Source organism: Pristiophorus japonicus, chromosome 14 (genome assembly GCF_044704955.1).
Source record: "Pristiophorus japonicus isolate sPriJap1 chromosome 14, sPriJap1.hap1, whole genome shotgun sequence".
Lineage (NCBI taxonomy): Eukaryota > Metazoa > Chordata > Chondrichthyes > Pristiophoridae > Pristiophorus > Pristiophorus japonicus.
Window position 1 is genome coordinate 132,243,041 of NC_091990.1, and position 22,715 is coordinate 132,265,755.

Sequence of the window (22,715 nt, forward strand, 5' to 3'; positions counted from 1 at the left end):
GTTCTATATGATGTATTTTTTATATTTCCATTGTAAATGTCCATGTATCTATAATGAAAAATGCTGCTGTCAACTTGACCTGTTGTAATTATAGTTTGAAGGTTGAATGGGGTTACAGGTGGGGAAAAGTAGAGGCAGATGCTGGAGGCAGGGAAGAAGATAAATCAGTGTTAGATGTTGAAGGGGAAATGGAAGTTAGTGAAGGATTAAAGGATAGGGGAGAAGACAAGAGTAGAGTGGATGGAGGCCTCTGGATGTGGGGGTGGGAATGGGAGGGAGTGAAAAATAAGGGACACTGGATGGGGGTTAGAAACCAGAGGAAGCTGCTATATGGCTGTAACCATGTTGTCGTCATCATAGGCAGTCCCTCGGAATCCAGGAAGGCTTGCTTCCACTCTAAAAGTGAGTTCTCAGGTGGCTGTACAGTCTAATGTGGGAATTACAGTCTCTGTCACAGGAGGGGCAGACAGTGGTTGAATGAAAGGGTGGGTGGGGAGCCTGGTTTGCCGCACGCTCCTTCCGCTGTCTGTGCCTGATTTCTGCATGCTCTTGGTGACGTGACTTGAGATGCTCAGCGCACTCACAGATACTCTTTCTCCACTTTGGGCGGTCTTGGGTCAGGGATTCCCAGGTGCCGGTGGGGATGTTGCACTTTATCAAGGAGGCTTTGAGGGTGACCAGAGTATGGTAACCCTGGCCAGTGCAGAATTTGGTGGTGGTGGGGGAGGGAAGGGGAAAGAAGAATTTTACTACTTCCAACTGTCATTGGTTATATTTCCATATGTAAATATATGGACTTTATTTCATAATGCCTGAGACGTTTTGGAAGAGTATCCTAGAACCGACGCTATTTTTGAGATTAGAAAAGCAAATTCGTTCCTGAGCTTTGTTTTAAAATTTATGTCTAATATATAAGTTAATACGAGTCACAGAACCTGTTGGACACACTGCATCAGTGAAACTGCTAGAATAGTTGAATGAATTGCATTCTACCCTTAACTTAAAAAGTCAAAATTAAAATCAGTTTGGGGACAGGTTAGATATAAATGGTTTTATATGAAGACTCTGTTCCTGTGTATCCCAGTGATATTAATTTGGTAATAATTGATTAAGTACAAGCTATGTTAAATGGAAAACTGAACTTGTAAAAGTGCTGTTTGTCATTTAAATAATGGCCCAGAAATCCCGGTCGGCTGCTTCCCACAGGCATACCCTCTGAAATCTTTGTATTCCCCATTACTAATCCACTTCTCCCATTCTGCACAAACCAGCCCTCCTCCATGTGCTTCCAAATCCCAGCATCATCCTCCCAACACCACCCAAGCACACAGCCCTTTGGACTCCCAGTTGCAATACTTGCAACCTACATGTTACCTAACTATCCTGGAACATCTTCCCTCCCATCTTCATCTATATACATAGTTAGAAAAGGTGGGAAATAAAATCAACTACATAGTTGAATGAATAGAAATCAAGCTTATCCTTTCCATATATGCACATAATTATGAATTCAATCCAAAAATACCATTAATACAACCACAATGTACTTATTTGCTTCACAGGATATAATGGAACTCTTGCTTTTGGGAGCAAAATTATGAGATAGTAGTATGTAAAGAAAACATGAGGCATAAGTAAGGAGTACTAAAATATACATATGGGAGCACAAGTTTAAAGATGCCATACCACACTGGAAAATCTCTCTCATTTATATCCGCAATATATTACAGTTTTGACTGAGCAAAAGTGGTTGTGCAGAATAAATTGGTATCACTTAAATTTTGTAAGGTATTCATATACCCCCACACCCACTCTCTTATTAGCTGGAACTGCCATTGAATGCCAGCTAGGATTTTAATTTGATTATCTGAAAGGAGTAATTTGTTCTATGCAAGACCGTTGGATGACCAAGGAAGATGGATTCAAACCTTGCAAAGAAGCTTGAATGATGTGGTGATTATGAAGAATTTAGTGGCCGAATTGGTTGCCTTAAATCTCCACGGTGGGTTTGATTGTAGGCTTTCTATGTGCTCAGCTTATGTTAATGCTAATAGTAGTGGTTAAAATAGAAGCTTGTTTAATCTTTTTAAATTACCTGTTTTTTCCAGGCAAGAAACTTTAGAATACTTGCTTACAAATGTCCTCGATAAGGAGAAGACTGAATCAGCAATTGTGAATTGTATTCAAATATTGTTAACATTACTGGAGACTCGAAGACCAGCGTAAGTCAAAGATCTTTCTGCATATAATTCAGAGCTCTAACATTAATTATAACACTTGATGTCTAATGTATAATTACACTTTAATTGGGCTGTACAAAGGCGCAATTCTCTGGATCAATGCAGTGTGATTCATTTGGGTTTAGGAAAATCCAAGCAAATGTATACAATGCAGAAGTAACGTCCAGGCATGCGTATATAATGCAGGGATATCTGTCAAAGGTTATGGAACAAGACGGGGATGTGGGGTCATAGTGAACAAATCATTGGAGACCCACAAGCAGTGTGATGAAGAATTGGGAAAGAAATTAGGGTTTTAGGTACTGGGTGTTTGGATTATGTATTGACAATGCAATATAAAACTAAGTGGTACATTTGAGCTGTAACAAGTCTTGGTATGGCTGCATTTGGAGTATTGCATCTGATTTTGATCACCATATAGAATGGGGGATATGGAGGCCCCAGAGAAGCTCCAGAGGAGGGCAATTAAAATGATACCTGGTTTGAAAGCTCTTGTCTATCAAGGTGGGTTTCAGGGTTGAGCTGTTTTCATTAGAGAAAGATAGACTTGACAGGAATTATAATTGAGGTTTTTAAAATGATGAAGGGAATGTATTCTGTCCAGTTGGATGTCTTATTTAAAATGGAAAAGGATAACAATGTGCCATAATTATAAATTACGTAAACAAAGAGTTGGGTTAGTTGCCAGGATATCTTTTCATAGAATGTCATCACCTACTAAAACAGATTCTCGAAATATGCAGTGACTGGACTTCCTGCAGCCTTTCAAAAGGGAACTAGATGAATTCCTGAGAGGAAGACATTCAAGTTCTAAAATGGTATGTTGCGGGGTGATGGGTAGACCTCTGAATTACTATAGCCTCCTGGAGCTTGCTTGATTGCCTTGGGGGATTGGGGAGGAATACCCAAGAGTGTTTTCCTAAATTGGATACAGATTTTTTCTTTCACGCTTCCGAGGAAATAACTGAAGGGATGGGCTTTAGGTGAATCTGCTGCTCCATATCTAGTTTGGGGTAGGCTTGATGGACCGGGTGGTTTTTAACCATCCTTTTCTGTATGTGTACAACAATAATGCAAAACCTATTTTCACTTGTTTTTCAAGTTTTGAAGGTCAGCTAGAGATCTGTCCAACTGGTATGAACCATGCAGCCTTTTCTGTGAGTAATAGCACATTGCAAGCCATTAGACAAAGACTTAAAGACTTCCATCAGATACTACTTGAGCCTCCTAAGGTAAAATGGATTTAATAGATTTCAATAGTTTGATAAATGTTAATTTATTTAAGGTACAAGAACATAAGAAATAGGAGCAGGAGTAGGCCATTTGGCCCCTCAAGCCTGCTCCACCATTCAATAAGATCATGGCTGATTTTCCACCTCAACTCCACTTTCCTACACTATTGCCATATCCCTTGATTCCCATAATATCCAAAATTCTATCTATCTGTCTTGAATATACTCAACGACTGAGCCTCAACAGGCCTCTCGGGTAGAGAATTCCAAAGATTCACCACCCTCTGAGCGAAGACATTTCTCCTTACCTCAGTCCTAAATGGCCAATCCTTTATTCTGAGACTGTGAACCCTGGTTCTAGACTCTCCAGTCAGAGAAAACATCCTCCCTGTATCAACCTATCAAGCCCTGTAAGAACATTGTATGTTTCAATGAGATTATACGTCATTCTTCGAGAATGTAGGCCTAGTCTACTCAAGCTCTCCTAGGACAATCACTCTCTTCTCCTCCCCTTCCCCCCACACCCCAAATCCCAGGAATCAGTCTGATGAACCTTTGTTGCACTCCCTCTATGACCAGTATATCCCTCCTTGGGTAAGGAGACCAAAACTCCAGGTGTGGTCTCACCAGGGCCCTATCTAATTACAGTAAGACATCTTTACTTTTGTACTCAAATCCTCGTAATAAAGGCCAACGTACCATTTGTCGCCTTAATTGCTTACTGTTCCTGCATGTTAACTTTCAGTGATTCGTGTACAAGGACACCCAGGTCTCTCTGAACACCAACATTTCTCAATCTCTCACCGTTTATAAAAAAAAATTCTGCTTTTCTATTTTCCCTACCAAAGTGATAACTTCACATTTCTCTACATTATATTCCATTTGTCATGTTCTTGCCCATTCACTCAGCCTGTCTATATCCCATTGAAGCCTCTTTGCATCCTCCTCACAACTTGCATCCTCCTCACAACTTGCATTCCCTCCTACCTTTGTATCATCAGCAAACTTGGATATATTACATTTGGTCCCCTCTTCCAAATCATTGATATAGATTGTGAATAGCTGAGGCCCAAGCAGTGACACTTACGGTACCCCACTAGTTACAGTCTGCCAACCTGAAAATTACCCGTTTATTCCTACTCTGTTTTCTGTCCGTTAATCAATCCTCTCCATGCCAGTATATTACCCCCAATCCCATGAGCCTTAATTTTGTTTAATAACTGCTTGTGTGACACCTTATAAAATGCCTTTTGAAAATCCAAATGCACCACATCTACTGGTTTCCCTTTATCTATTCTGCTAGTTACAACCTTAAAAAAAATACTAACAGATTTGTTAAACATGATTTCCCTTTCATAAATCCGTGTTGACTCTGCCCAATCCTATTATTATTTTCTAAGTGGCCTGTTACCATGTCTTTAATAATAGATTCTAGCATTTTCCCTACTACCTGTACTGATATCAAGCTTAACTGGTCTGTAATTCCCCATTTTCTCTCCCTTCTTAAGTAGCTGGGTTACATTTGCGACCTCCTAATCCGTGGGAACAGTTCTAGAATTTATGGAATTTTTGAAGATGATAACCAATGCATCCACTATCTCTATATAAACCAGTTTTTTCAAAATCCTAGGATATAGGCCAATGGGTCCAAGGGATTTATCGACTTTCAGTCCCATTAATTCCTCCAGTACTATTTTTTTTTTTTTACTAATACTAATTTCTTTCAGTTCCTCAGTCTCGCACGACCCTTGGTTCTCCACTGTTTCCGGGAGCTTTTTTGTCTTCCGTGAAGACAGACACAGTATTTGTTTAATTTCTCTTCTATTTCCTTATTCCTCATAATTTCTCCTGTCTCAGCCTGTAAGGGGCCCACATTTATTTTCGCTAATCTTTTCCTTTTTACATACCTATAGAAGCTTTTACAGTCTGATTTTATGTCTCACTAGTTTACTTTCATTCTATTTTCTCTCTCAATTTCTTGGTCCTCCTTTGCTGAATTCTAAAATCCTCCCAATACTCAGGCTTACTGCTTTTTTGGCAACATTATAAGCCTCTTCCTTTGATCTAATACTACCTTTAACTTCTCTTGTTAGCCACAGTTGGACCACTTTTCCTGTGGAGTTTTTGTGCTGTAAAGGAATGTATATTTGTTGTAAATTATGTAATAATTCTTTAAATGCTAGCCATTTCTCATCTACCATCATAACTTTTAATGTAGTTTCCCAATCTACCATAGCCAACTTGCTCCTCATACCTACGTAGTTTACTTTGTTTAGATTTATGACTTTGTTTCAGATTTAACTAAATCACTTTCAAACTTAATATAAAATTCTATCATATGGTCCCTCTTTCGCGCTCGCTCTTTCCTCCCGCCACCCCCCAAGACTAGATCTAAAATAGCCTGCTCCCTAGTTCCTCAACATCCTGATCTAAAAGTATCTTGTATACATTCCATGAATTCATCCTCCACATTATTACTGCAAATTTGGTTTGCCCAGTCTGTATGTAGATTAAAGTCCCCAGTGATTACCATATTACTCTTGTTACATGCACCTCTAATTTCCTGATTTATATTCTGCCCTACATTACAACTACTGTTTGGGGGCCTATAAACACCTCGCTTCAATGTTTTCTGCCCCTTGCTGTTTCTTGGCTCCACCCAAACTGATTCTAATTGATTTTTGGAGCTAAGATCCTTTCTCTCTACTGTTTTATCCCATCCTTTATTATCGGGGCTACTACCCCCCCTCCTTTTCCAATTTGCCTACCTCTTCTAAAAGTTAAATATCCTGGAATATTTAATTCCCAACCTTGGTCACTTTGCAACCACATCTCAGTAATGGCTATTCGATCAAACCTATTTATTTCTATCTGCGCTATAAATTCACCTATTTTGTTGCGAATGCTTCGTGCATTGAGATATAATGCCTTTAGCTTTGACTTTAAAATTTTTTTCCCTGATGTCACCTTAATCGTTGCCCTATTACCTTTGTTACACTCTGTCCTTTCCTGACCCACTCTACTTATTTTTACCCAAAACTGCTCTACTCTAGAGCCTTGACATTTCTTTTGCTGCTTTTAAATTTACTCTTTCCTGAATCCTCCCACACCCCTTCATTAGTTTAAAGCCCTGTCTGCTGCCCTAGTTATTAATTTCACCAGGACACTGGTTCCAGTATCCCTAGCTCGTCCTTGGCTTGTCTGCAGCCTTTGACATGTTGACGACTCCATCCTTCTCTAATGCCTCTCCACCCAGCTGGGTGAGACTGCACTCACCTGGTTCCATTCTTATCTATCTAATCATGCCAGAGAATCACTTTTAAAATGTATTCATTCAGGGGATGTGGGTGTCACCTGGCAAGGCCAGCATTTATTGCCCTAGAGGAAGAGGTGGTGAGCCTTCATTTCAGAGGGCAATTAAGAGTCAACCACATTTCTGTGGGTTGGGAGTCAGGGTAAGGACAGCAGATTTCCTTCCCTGAAGGACATTAGTGAAGCAGATGGGTTTTTACGACAATCCGATAGTTTCATGGTCACCATTACTGATCCAGGTAGAGCATCCGGTGTTCCAAAAACCGGACACCATGCAGTTCGCATGAGTTGATGCCCAGAATCCGTTCCGAAAACCGGACATTCTCCTGACAACAGTGATATAAACGGCACAAAAATTCCAAACAGCACAGCACTACACAGTGAAACCTGTACAAACAATACTCTCAAAAAACAAGACACTCACCGGCACTCCCAAACAACTCGCACTGCAAAAGACACAAAAGGCACTCTGAATCCCCAGGCACCCATAAATCCAAAGCGCCGACCGCTGGATTGCTGTTGGGCTCCTCCTTGTCCCCATCGATGAAGTGGTCTGAATCTTCCCCACAGCTGCTGACCCTGTTGGCATCTGGACCACGATCCGCCCCCCCCACAAGTCCCCGTCGGTATTCGGATCCGAATCTCCTACCCCCACCCCTCCCTTATCCCCCGCCGATATCTGGGTCTCAATCCCCTCCCCTGCCCCCTGCAGCCGCTGTCCCCGCCGCATCACGGCCCGAATCGCCCACAGCATCTGTCCCTGTCTACCTCGGGGCCCGAATCACCCGTGCAGCTGCTGTCCCCGCCATCATCCGATCCCGAATCACCCACAGTCGCTATCCTGTCTCCGAAATCCGAAAGCACTGGAACTCGGCCCAGGGGTTTCCGGATTCAGGATGTCTGATTTCTGCTCCGGAAAAAACGGAATGGCCTCGGTCCCGAGGTATCTGGATTTCGGAGGTTGTACCTGTACTAGACTTTTATTCCTGATTTTTAAAAAAATTTATTGATGAACTGAATTTAAATTCCGCAGCTGCCAAGGTGGGAAACGACTTCTCTTCCCGCTCCCGCATCGTTGCCTCTGGTGTCCCCCAAGGATCTATCCTTGGCCCCCTCCTTATTCTCATTTACATGCTGCTCCTTGGCGACATCATCCGAAAACACAGCGTCCGTTTCCACATGTACGTCGATGACACCCAGCTTAACCTCACTACCACTTCTCTCTGCCCCTGTACAGTCTCTCAATTGTCAAACTGCTTGTCCGACATCCAGTTTTGGATGGGCAGAAATTTTCGCCAATTAAATATTGGGAAGAACAAAGCCATTATTTTTGCTCCCCGCTACAAACTCTGTTTCCTAGCTACTGTCTCCATCTCTCTCCCCAACTTCTGTCTGAGGCTGAACCAGACTGTTCGCAACCTTGGTGTCATAGTTGACCCTGAAATGAGCAATTGACCACATCTGCAGCATAACTTAAGACTGCCTTTTTCCACCTCCGTAGCATTGCCTCCTCCTTTGCCTCAGCTTATTTGCTGCTGAAACCCTCATCCCATGCCTTTGTTACCTCTTGACTTAACTATTCCAATGCACCGCTGACCTCCCACATTCTACCCTATGTAAACTTGAGGTGATCCAAAATTCGGCTGCCCGTGTCCTAATTTACACCAAGTCCAGCTCACCCGTCACCACTGTGCTCGCTGACCTACATTTCAAAATGATCTACCCTTAAAATTGGCTATTTCATTAATGTGACCAAACTAATTCAAAAGCTTTTGTTCCCTGTTATGTAAGAACTCAAAACTGTTGTTTTTGTGGTAATTTGGCTTCCACCTGCCACTCTTAACTTGGGAAAGGAGTCAAGGCTACTATAATGTTGAACTAGCATGCAGATTTATTATAGCAAAGATCCTACTAGTGCCAGGGAAGTATGGTTATTAAAAATGCCTAAACTTGTGCTTAATTGTAAGAATTAAAGGTCAGTAACACTGCTGGTGAGTTCCCTTCAGATACTGTCTTGCAGAGCACACAACTTTTTTTTTTAAAGTATGTGAACAGTTCAAACATGAAAATAAGCTTTAAATTTGGGATGGTTAGTCTGTTCTTAAAGGGTTAGGACTCGTCAGGGAGGAAGGGGGTCAGTAGGAATGTGTGTACGCACGCTAGGCCCATGCAGCAGAGCCTTGTCTCCAATCGTCTTGGGTCCCCTTGCCATTGGACCAAGACCTTGCTCTGTCAAGTTCTTGTGATAGCTGGTGTGCAACGGCCACCCCATGTTAAAGGAATTCACGCACAGGCATCTTCCACCCTCGAGAATGAAGTTCGGGACCTGGGATGTCTGGCACCTTAGAAAACTCATTAGTGTGGAAGCAAGTCATCCTCGACTCCAGGGGGACTGCCGAAGATAATATTTTGAATAAACTTAATTTACACAATCTTAAAATTGGATGGAAGGAAAGAAAGAAATAAAATCTCTTGGGTTTTATATTAAAATGTTACCATCAACCAGAATTATATCACTATAAAGTGTTTAACATAAAATTAGATACCCAATTTTAGAAGTAATAAATTAATATCTATTACAGCCAATGGAATGGCGATATCAGGAAGAGTTAGAGAAAGGTGAAAAATCTTAGATACAGACAAACACATGTAAAGATAGCGAGCTACTTTTTAAGGTGTTTGGTTGCATTTCATTAAAGAACTTTGCATAAAAATGTGACCACTTTGATTTTATTTGATAATCCGTATGATCTGGTCTTAACCCTGTGTTCCTTTATTTGTAGAAAAGTGCAATGAAAACTACCTGGGGAGTATTAGACACACCAGTGGGGAATACGCGTCTGAATGTGGTCAGACTTGTAGCCAGCCTTCTGCAAACAAACACACACAGCATTAATGCAGAGTTTGTAGAACTTAACACTATGGATGTGTTATTGGTGAGGATCTAACCAGTGCTTTTGTTTTATGTTCCATTTATGGAAACTAGTTTAATAATTTGAACAAGGAATAGATTATATTATAAACAATTTTTTGTAGTAATCTATGGAGGTAACCTTAAGTCTGACAGGAGTTAGAAAACCACATTTGGATGGGGTGCAGAGGAGAGCAAGGATGTCAAGGCCTTGAAAAAGGTACAGAAAGAGATTTATTAGAATTGTACCAGGGATGAGGGACTTCTAGTGGCGAGACTAGAAAAACTGGGATTATTCTCTTAGAACAGAGTAAGTTAAGGGGAGATTTAATAGATGTGTTCAAAAATCTACGGGGTTTTGATATAGATGGGGAGAAACTGTTTCCACTGACAGGAGGGTCATTAATCAAAGAAGATTGAAAATAATTGTTTTAAAAAAAAAACTGGAGGTGGGGGAGAGGGAGAGATGAGAATTTTTTTTACACAGCCATTTATAATCTGGAGTGCATTGCCTGAAAGGATGGTGGAAACAGATTATATAAAACTTCAAATGGAATTGGGTATCTACTTGAAAATGAAAAATTTGCAGGGCTATGGGGAAAGAGCAGGCAAGTGAGACTAATTGGATAGCTCTTTCAAAGCTGGCAGAGTCATGATGGCTCAAGTGGCCTCCTTCTGTGCTGTGTGATTCTATGATTTGATTGTGTAAACAATTATCAGTGCAACTCTCTATCAATGTTCAATTATTTTAAGAACTTAAAGCTAATAGTTTATTAAAATTAATTTTTGCTGTGCACTGAAACCAGAAATTTAATTTATGCTTTTATTTTTTTAAAGGATATGTACTTCAGATACGTTTGGAATAATTTCCTTCATGTACAAGTAGAAATTTGCATTGCAACAATCTTGGGAAGCCCGCCACCCCATGATACCAGCACAGAAAACAACATAGAGGATAATCCTGATACTGCCAGAGAAAATATATTAATAAAACATGTAAGAGCCTTTATCTTAACTTATTGCAATGCCCAATAACACAACATTGGATCATTTGATTGGTGAAAGTGAATGTTGGTCAGGTGTGCTGTCAGTTATGCTGGTATATGTTTCTCCCCAGTCAATCTTGATTCACGTTAAAAACCTCTTGTTACGGTTGTACTTAAAAAGAAATTGTGTGTGGGGTGTTTTTTTTTAAATGTGTAGTGTTTGAGGTATCTTGAATGAGCTTTCTGATGGTTCATTGTAGGTTTGTGTTTATGCTTTCTGATTGGCTCATTGTTTCTGCTGTGGAAAAAAAAACCTGAGTTTAATCCAGAAGCTTTCTGACTGATTTACTATTCCACTCTGAAACAAGCAATTGGATACCAATCCAGGAATAAAATGCAGTCCCTCTTTAATTTGGTCAGTGTTTGGTTCTCGAACCAATTGGAAATCATAGAAATTTATGGCACAGAAGGTTGCTATTCGATCAATCGTGTCTGTGTCGGCCAGTGAGGCTCCTAGGTTAATATATTATTGGTTGTTTCTTAGTACACGATTGGTTCATTGTTTCCAAGAAAATTTTAGCTCCCTTTCAGCTGTCATTCGATTTTTCCAGTTTAAAGCCCAACAAACCTACCAAGAGAGTCAAGTCATAATTCATTTGCATATATCTGCTAGTATGTTGCTGACTCCATCACCAACATATATTCTGTGTAACCAGGACACTGCTGCTCCTACCCTTTACTTATCTACTATTTGATACTTGGACCTTCTGTTCTGTGATAGACCACTTCCCTTGTGCACCAGTTGTTCCCTGCACTCTTACACACTGATTGTCCTCAGTCTGCCCAGTTGCCCTGATTGTTCCCTGTTGCTCCTGGATCTTTGCTGCTCATCCTATGAGCAATGATGTGAGGGATTTTCTAGTGTATTTAAAAGGATGATTTTCTTTGCTACCAGTTTGTAGAATTGTCTGAAATGCTCTGCCTTTTGAATAAATCGAGTTTTTTTGTGGGAGGGGATTTTGTCCTTTGTGACTTTTTAGATTTTTTTGTCCATTTATGGGCAATGTGTTCCAAGGGATTCTGAATTATAAACCAGAAATTGCCTTTTAAAATAGGAAGCTTGGAGTGTCTAAGTTGACGGCAGAATCTACTATTTTAGCAGGAAAGCTGAAAAATGGGATCTAAAGTTTTTTTGTGAACTTTTTATTAAAAACTGGCATTTATATTATAAAATTGTTGCAGTTGAAAAATAGTTTGTTTTTTATTTTTCATTTAGTTAAGCTTTTTTAAATAGGCCTTTCACCTATTCAGATTGTCTGGTGCCTCAAAACAGTGGAGTCTGAAACTTTTTTAAAAGTTCATTCCTGGGATGTGGGTGTCTCTGGCAAGGCCAGCATTTACTTCCCATCCCAAATTGTCCTTGAGAAAGAGGTGGTGAGCCACCTTCTTGAACTGCTGCATTCTGTGTGGTGAAGGTACTCCCACAGTGCAGTTGGGGAGGGAGTTCCAAGATTTTGACCCAGCAACATTGAAAGAATGTCTATATATTTCCAAGTCAAAATGCTGTGTCTTGGAGGGGTACTTGCAGGTGGTGGTGTTCCCATGCACCTGCTGCCCTTGTCCTTCTAGGTGGTAGAGGTCGCGGGTTTGGGAGGTGCTGTTGAAGCCAGGGCGAGTTGCTGCAGTGCATCTTGTAGATGGTACACACTGCAGCCATGGTGCACCGGTGGTGGAGGCAGTGAATGTTTAAGGTGGTGGATGGGGTCAGTAAATCCATGAAAAAAAAATATTTTTAGTTTTGATCACTGAATATATATTAACTCAGTTTTTCATTATCTAGCTGTTTCAGAAGTGCCAATTAATTCAGAGAATACTCGATGCGTGGGAAAATAATGAAAAAGAACAGTAAGTGATGTATTGCTTTGTTTGAAGTCATTTAGAAAATGTCTTGAGTGCATATTGAGCTGAAATCAACAGTAATGGTTTTAACAGTATAATCTAAGAGAAGAAATGCTTTTTTTGGGGGGCGGGTGTGTTGGGAGTTGTGATTTGCGCTCTTTTGGACCTGGGTTTGAATCCAACCCTGATTGATGAAGTTGACATTTCTTTTGCTGTAAGGATTCTATGTGAAGTGAGGCCCTAGTTGAGTTCAGTCAATGGCACAATTAGCACTCTTCTTGAGAGGCCATTGGAGTGATTTGATGAGAAAAACATCTGTGTTGGTGCAGAGGCATGTTGTTAGGATATAGTAGAAGGAGGTTTACGCTACATCTTGTCTGAGCTATTTTGTCTGGCAGTGCTAGTGCTGGATGCCAGAATGCTGCATTCCCCAGCATTGACATTCCTCACCTGGGAGTACAAAAAATGTGTCCAAATTAATGTTCAGTTGTACAGGTCAAGAGAATTTCCTGAACCACGGGAGGTCTCGCTTACCGGTACCGGTGGACAGCTCGGGGCTCCTGTGTGTGCATGCTGGCTGCCTGTGAGCGGCTCCCTCAGCACCCGCACTCACTGACTGACAGCCACTCTCAGCTGATCGGCGAACACACTGATAGCAGCCATTACAGCCGATGATAACTTTAAAAAAAAATAAACCCTCCATTCCCTCAGGCCCAACTAATGCCGAGCCACGGATGTATCAGGATGAGAGTCCCGGACTGGAGAAGTACAAACTGTATTTAAACTTTGGCTTTTAAAATCTGCCAACATACACAGATAGCTTGGCATGATCTGTATTATCCTGCCCATTCCAATTCTTGGCAATTCAAGAGCATGCAGAATAAGTTGTCTATTGTTTTACACACTGATAGGCAGCCATGCAAACATTGATAACAACAACTTGTATTTGTATAACACCTTCAACGTAGTAAAACGTCCCAAGGTGCTTCACAGAAGAGTTGGAAAACAAAATTTGACACTGAGCCACGTAAAGGGATATTGGGGCAGACCAAGGTAGGTCTTAAAGGAGGAAAGAGGTGTTTGGGGAGTGAATTCCAGAGCTTAGGACTATGGCAGCTGAAGGCATTGCCACCAATGGTGTAGAGGTTAAAATGAAGAGGCCAGAATTAGAGGAGCACGGATATCTTGGAGGGTCATGGGGCTGGAGGAGATTAGAGATAGGGCGCGCGAGGCCATGGAAGGATTTGAAAACAAGGATGAGAATTTAAAAACTATTTGTTTCTCTTCGTAACAAAATAATATCATTTTTAATAGTCTCAGTTAAAATGACTGAACGATAAACTTTGTCTAAAGTTCTAGCTGGTATTAAGGTGGTGGGGGAGGGAAAGCTCATGATGTCAATTTGAGATGCAGCCAAACAATAATATGAAGCTCTTAAAATGGTTTGAACTTCCAAGCTAGGAATGCAACTACAAAATTGTCTGATTTTGACTAGCTACAGGGTGTTGAGTGCTGTGGCGGCTGTTTTTGCAACAACAAATTGTATAGCAAATCAAGCTCTAACTATATTTTGGCAAATTTTAGTGTATTTTCACTCTAGGAGCTGGCATGCCATTGTCCCTGGATTGTGTGTCTGTTAGTACCTTTGCTCCTATAGATTCATAAAACATGTTACTTCTGTAAATGCTTTTCATTTGCTACCTGCAGCAGTTGGGTTAGTGTATTTTGTGAATGTATCACTGCATTTATAAAATTGTGAGTTGTACTGGAGGTGGAAATACTAGTTTGCACATTGTGGATTTGTGCTATTTGCTGTTTCAGATGTAAACTCTCTAGGTTGAATTGCTGATTTTGCTTATTACTTGGCTTTCAACTATTTTGCTACAGTTTCCTGCTGATGTTTTACAAGTTGTCCTGGATTCAAGCAATCATAATTACAGGCGTGAATACAGAACAGGGTCACAGCTTCAGAACTGCAAAAAACGCTAGTCAAAAATGTAAACTGGAGAGGATGTACCAATAGCTGTAATAACTCTGAACTTTTAGGTTGTTCATGTTTTTAGTGCACTGTTCTGCTTATTTTTCATAACTTGACTGACTTGTTTACATGGTTTATTAAATATAATCTGCATTTTAAAATGTTCAAGCTTTCTTGACTGCTTCTTAGTTCCTTATTGCCAGGTTTCAGGCAAAGCTGTACAGTGTGACTTGCAGATCTTTAGAAAAGTGGTTGTACTTTGGTCAGTACAAATCTGATAAGTGCTGAAAAAATATTAACTTCCTTAGATACACCAAAATAGATACCCAATTACTTTTTGGCTGTGTCCCAATTTCTGCTGCAGCTAAGTTTAGGTGTTGTAAAAAAAATCTAAATGAATAGTTGTGTCATCAAATATATGAATTGAAGTGGCCTAAATGTTGTTGAAAATAAATTCCACTCTAATAAGGTCATTGCTACATGAAATTTATGTGGCTGAGTAAGGCAGACTTTGCAACAAGACTCTGCAATATGATTGCATACAGTTTTGGTTACTGAGACATAAGCGATTATTCCTTAAATTGGTCCTTTGTAGAGACACTAGACTGATTACTGAACTGAGTTGTCAGGAAAGACTGGAAAAGTTGGGGTTCTTCAACCTCGAAAGGAAGGTAAATTCGCAACACACTTGACTTAAACTGAAATAGAAGTCCTAAGGACATGGGTACAAACTGGCATAGGGTAGATTCAAGACTGATGTTAGGAAGTCCTTCACACAAAATAAGGGAATGGACTTCTGAGTATGGTATTCGAGACAAAAACCTTGGAATCATTTGTAAAACCACAGATATGATTGACGGTTAGAGGGTGTTAAGTTTTTGTCTGGATTGGTGAGCTAAAATAGTGTTCTTCACTTATATCTATCTTTTAATCTTGTGAAAATTCATTTTCTCTGAATATTTTCTAGCTTGTTGACAGCTTATCTAGGTCCAGTGTCAAGCAGGTTCACTGTTGAATAGTTAACTGATGAATAATATTTAAACTCTTAACTCCTTTATTTTAGATTACTGTTTTCATATCTTGTGTTGCTACAACAAAAGATTATAGGTCCCTATTATCATGCATAAAGTTGTCATTCAGTAATCTGAAATGCCAGCCCTCTTCAGTCAGAGTTACTATATCATTATTGTAGTCTATTTTACCTTTTGTCTTTGTACAAATTATATTGAAAAATCTCATGGTATGGATCCTAGCATCAAAAAGGAGACCGTGCTTCAGCCACAGTAATGGTGTATATTTTTAATCAAACTCTGATCTTTTTGAGGGGAGGGCATTAATAAAATCTGTAGTGCTTATTATTCTCAGCCTGTGTGTGTGTGTGTGTGTGTGTATAAAATTGGCAACTTTACATATTGCTAAAAACATTCTTTTGAAACCTTCTCTTCCCCCTCCCTTTCGCCACCGCTTTTTGCTTTGGCTAATTTAGCTTGGAATAAATGCAAGTACCTTGTCCAGTGGATAAATTCAGGTCATTGTTTTTCAGATCAGAAGGTGGAAGACGGAGAGGGTACATGGGCCACTTAACACGGATAGCCAATGCTGTTGTACACAATGCTGAGAAGGGGCCAAACAGTGTACTAATGAATCAGCTGCTTAAAGGTACAATATTTTACCCATTTGTTTCTTTTGTGAACATGTGTTTCAGTACAGCTGCTCCTCATCTTTATACTATTGCGCTTAAAACGCATTTTTAGTTGGATATTTTAGCATACAAGTGTGACGTCCGAAATTCAGAAACCTTGGGACCGAGGCCGTTCCAGATTCTGGGTATTTCCAGATTTTGGAACGTCTTTACCTGGGCCGAGGAAGGTGGGGAGGTGGGGGCTGGTCGGGCCACCGGAGATCAGGGTTGGTGGGGGGTCGGTGTTGGTTGGGCCGAGGCCAGGGGTGGTCGGTCGGGCTGCCGGAGATCGGGGGTGTCGATCAGTCGGCCGGGGGAGGTAGTGCCGAGGCCGACGGAGGCCAGGCCACCGGGGGTCGGGCCGAGGCAGGGGGGAGTCCAGATTTCAGAACATTTTCCGGTTTCCGGATGACCCTGCCACGGATCGGCCCAGATTCCGGAACATATTCCGGATTCTGGAACTCCGGATTTTGGACACGCACCTGTACTGCAATGAATTGAACTCTTGCATGGCAATTTAAATTCCATGACTCTTCATTTTGGGAAGGGTGGAGAGAAAAATCAAACTGTATTTAATTCCAGGATGTATAGAGATTGTGAAGATTTGGGCTCTGCCCTTTCTCCTTTTCCTCTGTAAACAACTTGACAACAGATTCTTTAAGCAGAATATATCAATTACGAACTGAAAGCTGTGGCTTCTAGTCTCTTCTGCATTGACTTTGTATAGCCCAGCTCTTAAAAAACAAAATCCCGATTGAGGTTGCTGGAGAACAGAAGGATGCTATTATAATCTCCTGTCAATTTGGAAAAAGAATATACTGTCATGCTAGGTTACTGTATTGGCTAAACTACTGATTAAGTTTGTTTACAATTAAAAATTATTTGCAGAATCAAAAGTGAATACAGACATAAAAGCGAAACAACAAAATACGGTAAAAGAGCAGGAAACCATCTGCAAGGGGTTAACCTAACATTTAAAAAAATGCTGCTTTCATCTTAGTTTCTTGGAATGGAACATTTCTGGGTTAATCAGACAAAGCTTTTCTTGTTGCTTGGTATGTGTCTGTATGTCTTTCGGGTTGAGCTGTTAAACATCTTGTCCATAAGCCTCAGATGCCCATAAAGGTCGGAGCATTTATGACGGAATTTAAAAAGTAGCACCCAGTCCTGGGACATTTATTTTTCTGACCCTATTTGTAAGATAATTTCTAGAAAGAACTCATGCAGACAAAATTTTGTCTACAACCCTTGGTAAACAAGCAAACCTGTGCCACTTACAATTCCGTTTCTGCTTTTTGCCACATTTCAACCAAACTGTTTTAACATGGGGCAATATTTGGAAATTACATATGTTAACATTTTAGTTATGCTGTTTCCTTTTGATGGGAACGTTTTTTTAAAAAAAAACTTTTTTGAGTAAATAAACCAATGGCAGAAGTTTTTTGGTTGAACTGATCATGACCTTGACCAATTGTTTCAATTCTACAATCTTGTGCTTCATGAATAAGCCAGATAATGGTGATTTTTTTTAAAAACAATGCCTTCAATAATATTTGCATTTTCAGATCTTAGTGAGGACTACAGGGAAAGATGGGAGACATTCACTACAGGCTCATTGGCAGAAACCAATAAGAAGAATACTGTAGACCTGGTAGGTTTCAGAAAACACATGCAGATATTGAAAGGTGTTTAGGAAAAAGTAGAAACTTAAAGCAATTTGGGCATAAACATGACTATGCAATTTTATGAAGGTGGAAGCAGATAATCTTTGTGAGAAAGATATGAAGTTGGAAGCTCAGCTCGGTCAATAGGGCTGCAAACAGTTGGCTTTAGCGTGTGACACTGATCAGGGAGAAGGGTGAAGTTGGTGGCGAGGGTGCAGAATTTGTAGCAGGGTTGAAGATGATGGCTTCAGTATTTCTAACGTTTAACAGTGCTATTTGAACTAAAATTACGGTCAGGAACATTGCATTAGATATGGCTAAATGTACATTGAAATTATGGTCACAAAGTTGACTGTCATGAATGGATCAACATTAGCTAAATAAATGTTCCCCTTATTTCAAAAGAGGTTATGTAGAATATTCCTATAATTTGAATTGGAGACTGTTTTTTTAGATCATCTGCACTGTTCTGAAAGTATGAAGTTAGTGTCTTCAAATTATTCTGAAGTCAGTTGACCAGTCTAGAGTTCTTAGAAATGGGCTCTTCTGTATTCTGTTTTTGGATAAAAGGCAAATCTAACTTTCTTCCATAAAGTGAGATGAGTTTTGAAATGTGGAGAAACACTTGGGTTGAGAGAAAATTGTTCAAACCTGGGTTACTTTTACAAAAATAACACTTTTTCTGAGAAATGGAGAAGGTTTATGGGGAAAGAGGTGACAAATGTAATCCATGTTCTACTGTATGTAGTTCAAGTATTGAACTTGAAAGGACTTTGGAATTGTAAAATATTGTTAAACAATTAAGTATTGTATTGTGTGGTAATTGCATGAGGATGTTAATAGAAAGAAAATTGTGTTTGTAGTGGAATCAATTGGGTTTGTCGTGGAATCACTTTATCCTGTTAATTATATTCCAGGTTAGCACACACAATATACATTCATCAAGTGATGATGAAGTTGATTTTAAAGAACCGGGTTTTGCTCCGGACTCAGGGTTACAGCAAGTAAGTATTTTCTTTACTGAGTGGTTCACACCATTCTTTTTTGCTTGTAAAATACAAGTACAAGGTTTGCATGAGTATAAATATAAATGAAAAAGCTTCTAAAATTAACCATAGCTGTTTATCCTCCCCCATATATATTAAATATTAAAGTTCTGATGCATTATAAGAGATGTTTTACTGAAAATGCAAACTAAGTACATTACTTGCTCATGAATTTTCATTAAAGTTTCCAACATTTTCTCTGGTCTTAATTTTTTAAAGAATGTTAAACTTAATCTGTTTTGGTTTCACTTTTATCATATCCATGATTACTTATTATGTACCAAGGGCCAAGTTATGTACTTCATCTTCATTAAAGACTTTGGGGCATATGGTTCATCAGCTGGAGTAACTTTTCAAGTAAAGGCTCCCAATTTGAGGAGAGGGAATAAAAACAAAATCCCAACTATTGAAAGGACCTTAATCCTTGGAGATTGAAATGAAAGATTATGGGCAAGCGAACTTACTTTAAAAAAAAATCATCTTGTGAAATAAAAACAATAACATCTTGTAAAGTACAAACTGCTAAAAAGTCCACTGGTTATTTTTCAGTGTTATTGTGGAAAGCATAATGTCCTGTTGAGTTCACCAAGAGGTTACACACGGCATTGTTTACTTGATTTCAGATTAACAAGCAATTGGTGTTTTTAAAATAAGAAACACTTAAGAGAACTCAAACATAATCAAAAAGTTGTTTTAGAAAAATTTCCGTGGCTGTAAATATTGAGAATATCTGAGATTTTTAAATACACAGGCTAGTTTAGTTGCTATAAAACACCTGGTACTAGAATTTGACCAGGTTTTCAGGGAGGAGAAGGATATGTAGAATTAAACTGGTTTAATGTTTGAGTGAATAGCTTTAATCAAGAATCATCTTAAATGAGGCTTTGAAATTCAATTCCTGATTGTGACTGAAACTGCATCTCAGCTAGGGGGTTGAATTTCAAATCTCACATTTGACTAAACTAAACAGATTTCTGGAGAGGGGGCAGGGCTGAAACTTGACGTCCAGCACAGATCACTGGTAAGATTACCAGTGGTTGTCCAACTAGGACCATTCTACTTATTAGCTTATTGGCTTGCAGGGTTATCTGGAGCTGAAATATACCAGCTGTAAGGGTCAACCACTCTTTGATCAGCCAGCCAGAGTCAAAATGGAACAACCAGCAACAGAGCCCTGAGTTTCTGTAGACCTGTCCTGCTCAGGTATTGGATTACCATGTGTACCGAAGAGAATTGACTGGTTCCAAACTACCAGCATCAGGTGCATCAGCTATCTTTACCCCAAAGAAGCCGCCTTATTTATTTTGTTCTGTGTGGCCCACAATTCAACAATAAATAAATGAATAAATAAATTTACCTACCTTTTGAGCCTCTTCTGGCACTGGCTACTCCTGCCGGATTGTCCTGGCGGGGAAAACAAAACGGTGTCCCCATGCAGGCCTCCAGTTAAAGTTGCACTCGCACCTTGTTGATGTCATTTAAACCAGATCTGCATATTTAGAGATGGACTCTGCAGCATTCTGGCAGGTGTTCCTCTCTCCTGTTCAAAAGAGCAGCTTAAAATACAACCCACAAGAAGGAAGTGAGTCGCTGCAGCCATTTTAACTGCCCACCTGCTGCAAATACTGCTGCGTGGGCAGTTATAAAATTGGCTCTAATGAATTCCATTTGCTTGGCTCAGTCTGAGAACTTCACATCCATGAAAGAGCTGTATAAATGCAAGTCTGTCTTTCTTTATTGCAAAAGGGATGGACTATAAAAGCAGGGAAGTCTTACTACAGTTATATAAGGTATTGGTGAGGCCACACCTGGAATACTGCGTGCAATTTTGGTTTCCATATTTACAAAAGGATATACTTGCTTTGGAGGCAGTTCAGAGAAGGTTCATTAGGGGATGAGGGGGTTGACTTATGAGGAAAGGTTGAAAAAATTGGGCCTCTACTTATTGGAATTCAGAAGAATGAGAGGTATAAGATTATGAGGAGGCTTGACAAGGTGGATGCAGAGAGGATATTTCCACTGATTGGGGAGACTAGAATTAGAGGGCACGATCTTAGAATAAGGGGCCGCCCATTTAAAACAGATGAGAAGAAATTTCTCCTCATGAGGGTTGTAAATCTGTGGAATTCATTGCCTCAGAGAGCTGTGGAAGCTAGGACATTGAATAAATTTAAGACAGAAATAGACAGTTTCTTAAACGATAAGGAGATAAGGGGTTATGGGGAGCGGGCGGGGAAGTGGAGCGGAGTCCATGATCAGATCAGCCATGATCTTATTGAATGGCGGAGCAGGCTCGAGGGGCCATATGGCCTACTCCTGTTCCTATTTCTTATGTTCTTATATTCTCAATGTCCCAAAGTGCTGTACAGCCAATGAAGCACATTTGAAGTGTACTCATTATTGTAATGTAGGAAATATGGCAGCCAATTTGTGCAAGCAAGGTCCCACAAACAGTAATGAGAGAAATGACCAGATGGTCTGTTTTGGGTGTTAGTTGAAGGATAAATATTTGCCAGTACGTTGCAGAAAACACCCCATATCTTCATCAAAAAAGTGCCATGGGATCATTTACGCCCACCTGAGAGGGGCCTCAGTTTAACATCTCATCTGAAAGACAGCATCTCCTACAGTGCAACACTCCCTCTCAAAGATCTGAGCACAACATTGAGTAATATTCTGACATGGTTACCTTTTGAATGCAGAGAACAATAGAGAGCAAAGGAAATTAGCTAGGCCAGATGGGCACTGTGGCAATGTGGTTAATTAGCCAGATTTCGCTATTGGCTACTTGGCCGCAGACAGAGAGTGCCACTCGGACGCAGCCAATTAAAGCTATTTGTAAAATCGTATTTAAGAATGATGTACAGTGTTTATTCTTTGAACCATAACTGATTTCCGCTGTTGTCGATATCCTTAGCACCTTCGCGATGTGTGTTGAACCTCTATCTAGGCTGCAGTTAGTATCTATTTAGGAAATCCCCCCCCCCCCCCCCACCACTTTGAATTAACACGAGTCAGGTGCTCCTGTATGTTCTATCCAGTACTTTGAGATACCCTTGAGCCCACTAGTTAGTCTATTGTTCAAGGTAGTGAGTAGAATGTACTACATTCCGAGGTGAATTCACCAATACTGCAGTATCATCTGTGAAGAGGCGCAGCCAGTAATTTTGTAAATGCCCAAAATAGACACTTTTGAGGTAGCTCCTTAATGGTGCCATCCAATGCATCATTGATTAAGGCACTGGATAGCATGGAAAACATTGCTGTAGTCTTGTTTTGAGATGGATGTTTAGAGAATTTACTTTTGCTGTTGATATTTGGCACATAAAATCCTTTTTTGAAGTTACCATGGTCATAAATCATCTAAACGGATGTAGTTTGTTTTTCCCTTGCCTTAGAAGAGGTATGATGCTACATGTGTTCAAACAATAATTTATGGATTTATAAGACCTGCAACCAGAATTTGAGTGGGAAGTATTCTAGCAAATTTAGTCACAAATGATTTGAACTGCTGTGCAGCGAGTGAGAATAGGATTTGGCTACTTTTTGCAACAGTCATGGGATAAGGGAATGTACTATTCCCTTTTATATTACTAAACCTCTTACAACGTGTCCACGTGGCTGAGTGGTACCACCCTTACTACTAAGTCGGACTTGTTTTGTGTTCAAGCCCTAAACTGGGCTTGAGCACGTAATCAAGGCTGACGGTCACTGCAGGGTTGGAGCAGTGTTGCATTGTCCAGGATGCTGTCCTTCAGATCAATTG

At 40.1% G+C, this 22,715-nt stretch overlaps 1 protein-coding gene across 5 annotated transcripts in view; it reads left to right on the forward strand.

Moving 5' to 3' along the window:
* The window catches only part of ppp6r3 (protein phosphatase 6, regulatory subunit 3), a 150,468-nt gene that overhangs the window by 70,448 nt on the left and 57,305 nt on the right, over positions 1-22,715 (forward strand). For all 5 annotated transcript variants that reach the window (XM_070899622.1, XM_070899624.1, XM_070899626.1 and 2 more), the window contains exons 7-14: positions 2,109-2,222; positions 3,343-3,472; positions 9,568-9,720; positions 10,533-10,691; positions 12,522-12,586; positions 16,102-16,217; positions 17,805-17,890; positions 18,821-18,907. In XM_070899622.1, coding sequence (XP_070755723.1) covers positions 2,109-2,222; positions 3,343-3,472; positions 9,568-9,720; positions 10,533-10,691; positions 12,522-12,586; positions 16,102-16,217; positions 17,805-17,890; positions 18,821-18,907 — 910 coding nt within the window. The remainder of the gene's footprint in view (positions 1-2,108; positions 2,223-3,342; positions 3,473-9,567; positions 9,721-10,532; positions 10,692-12,521; positions 12,587-16,101; positions 16,218-17,804; positions 17,891-18,820; positions 18,908-22,715) is intronic.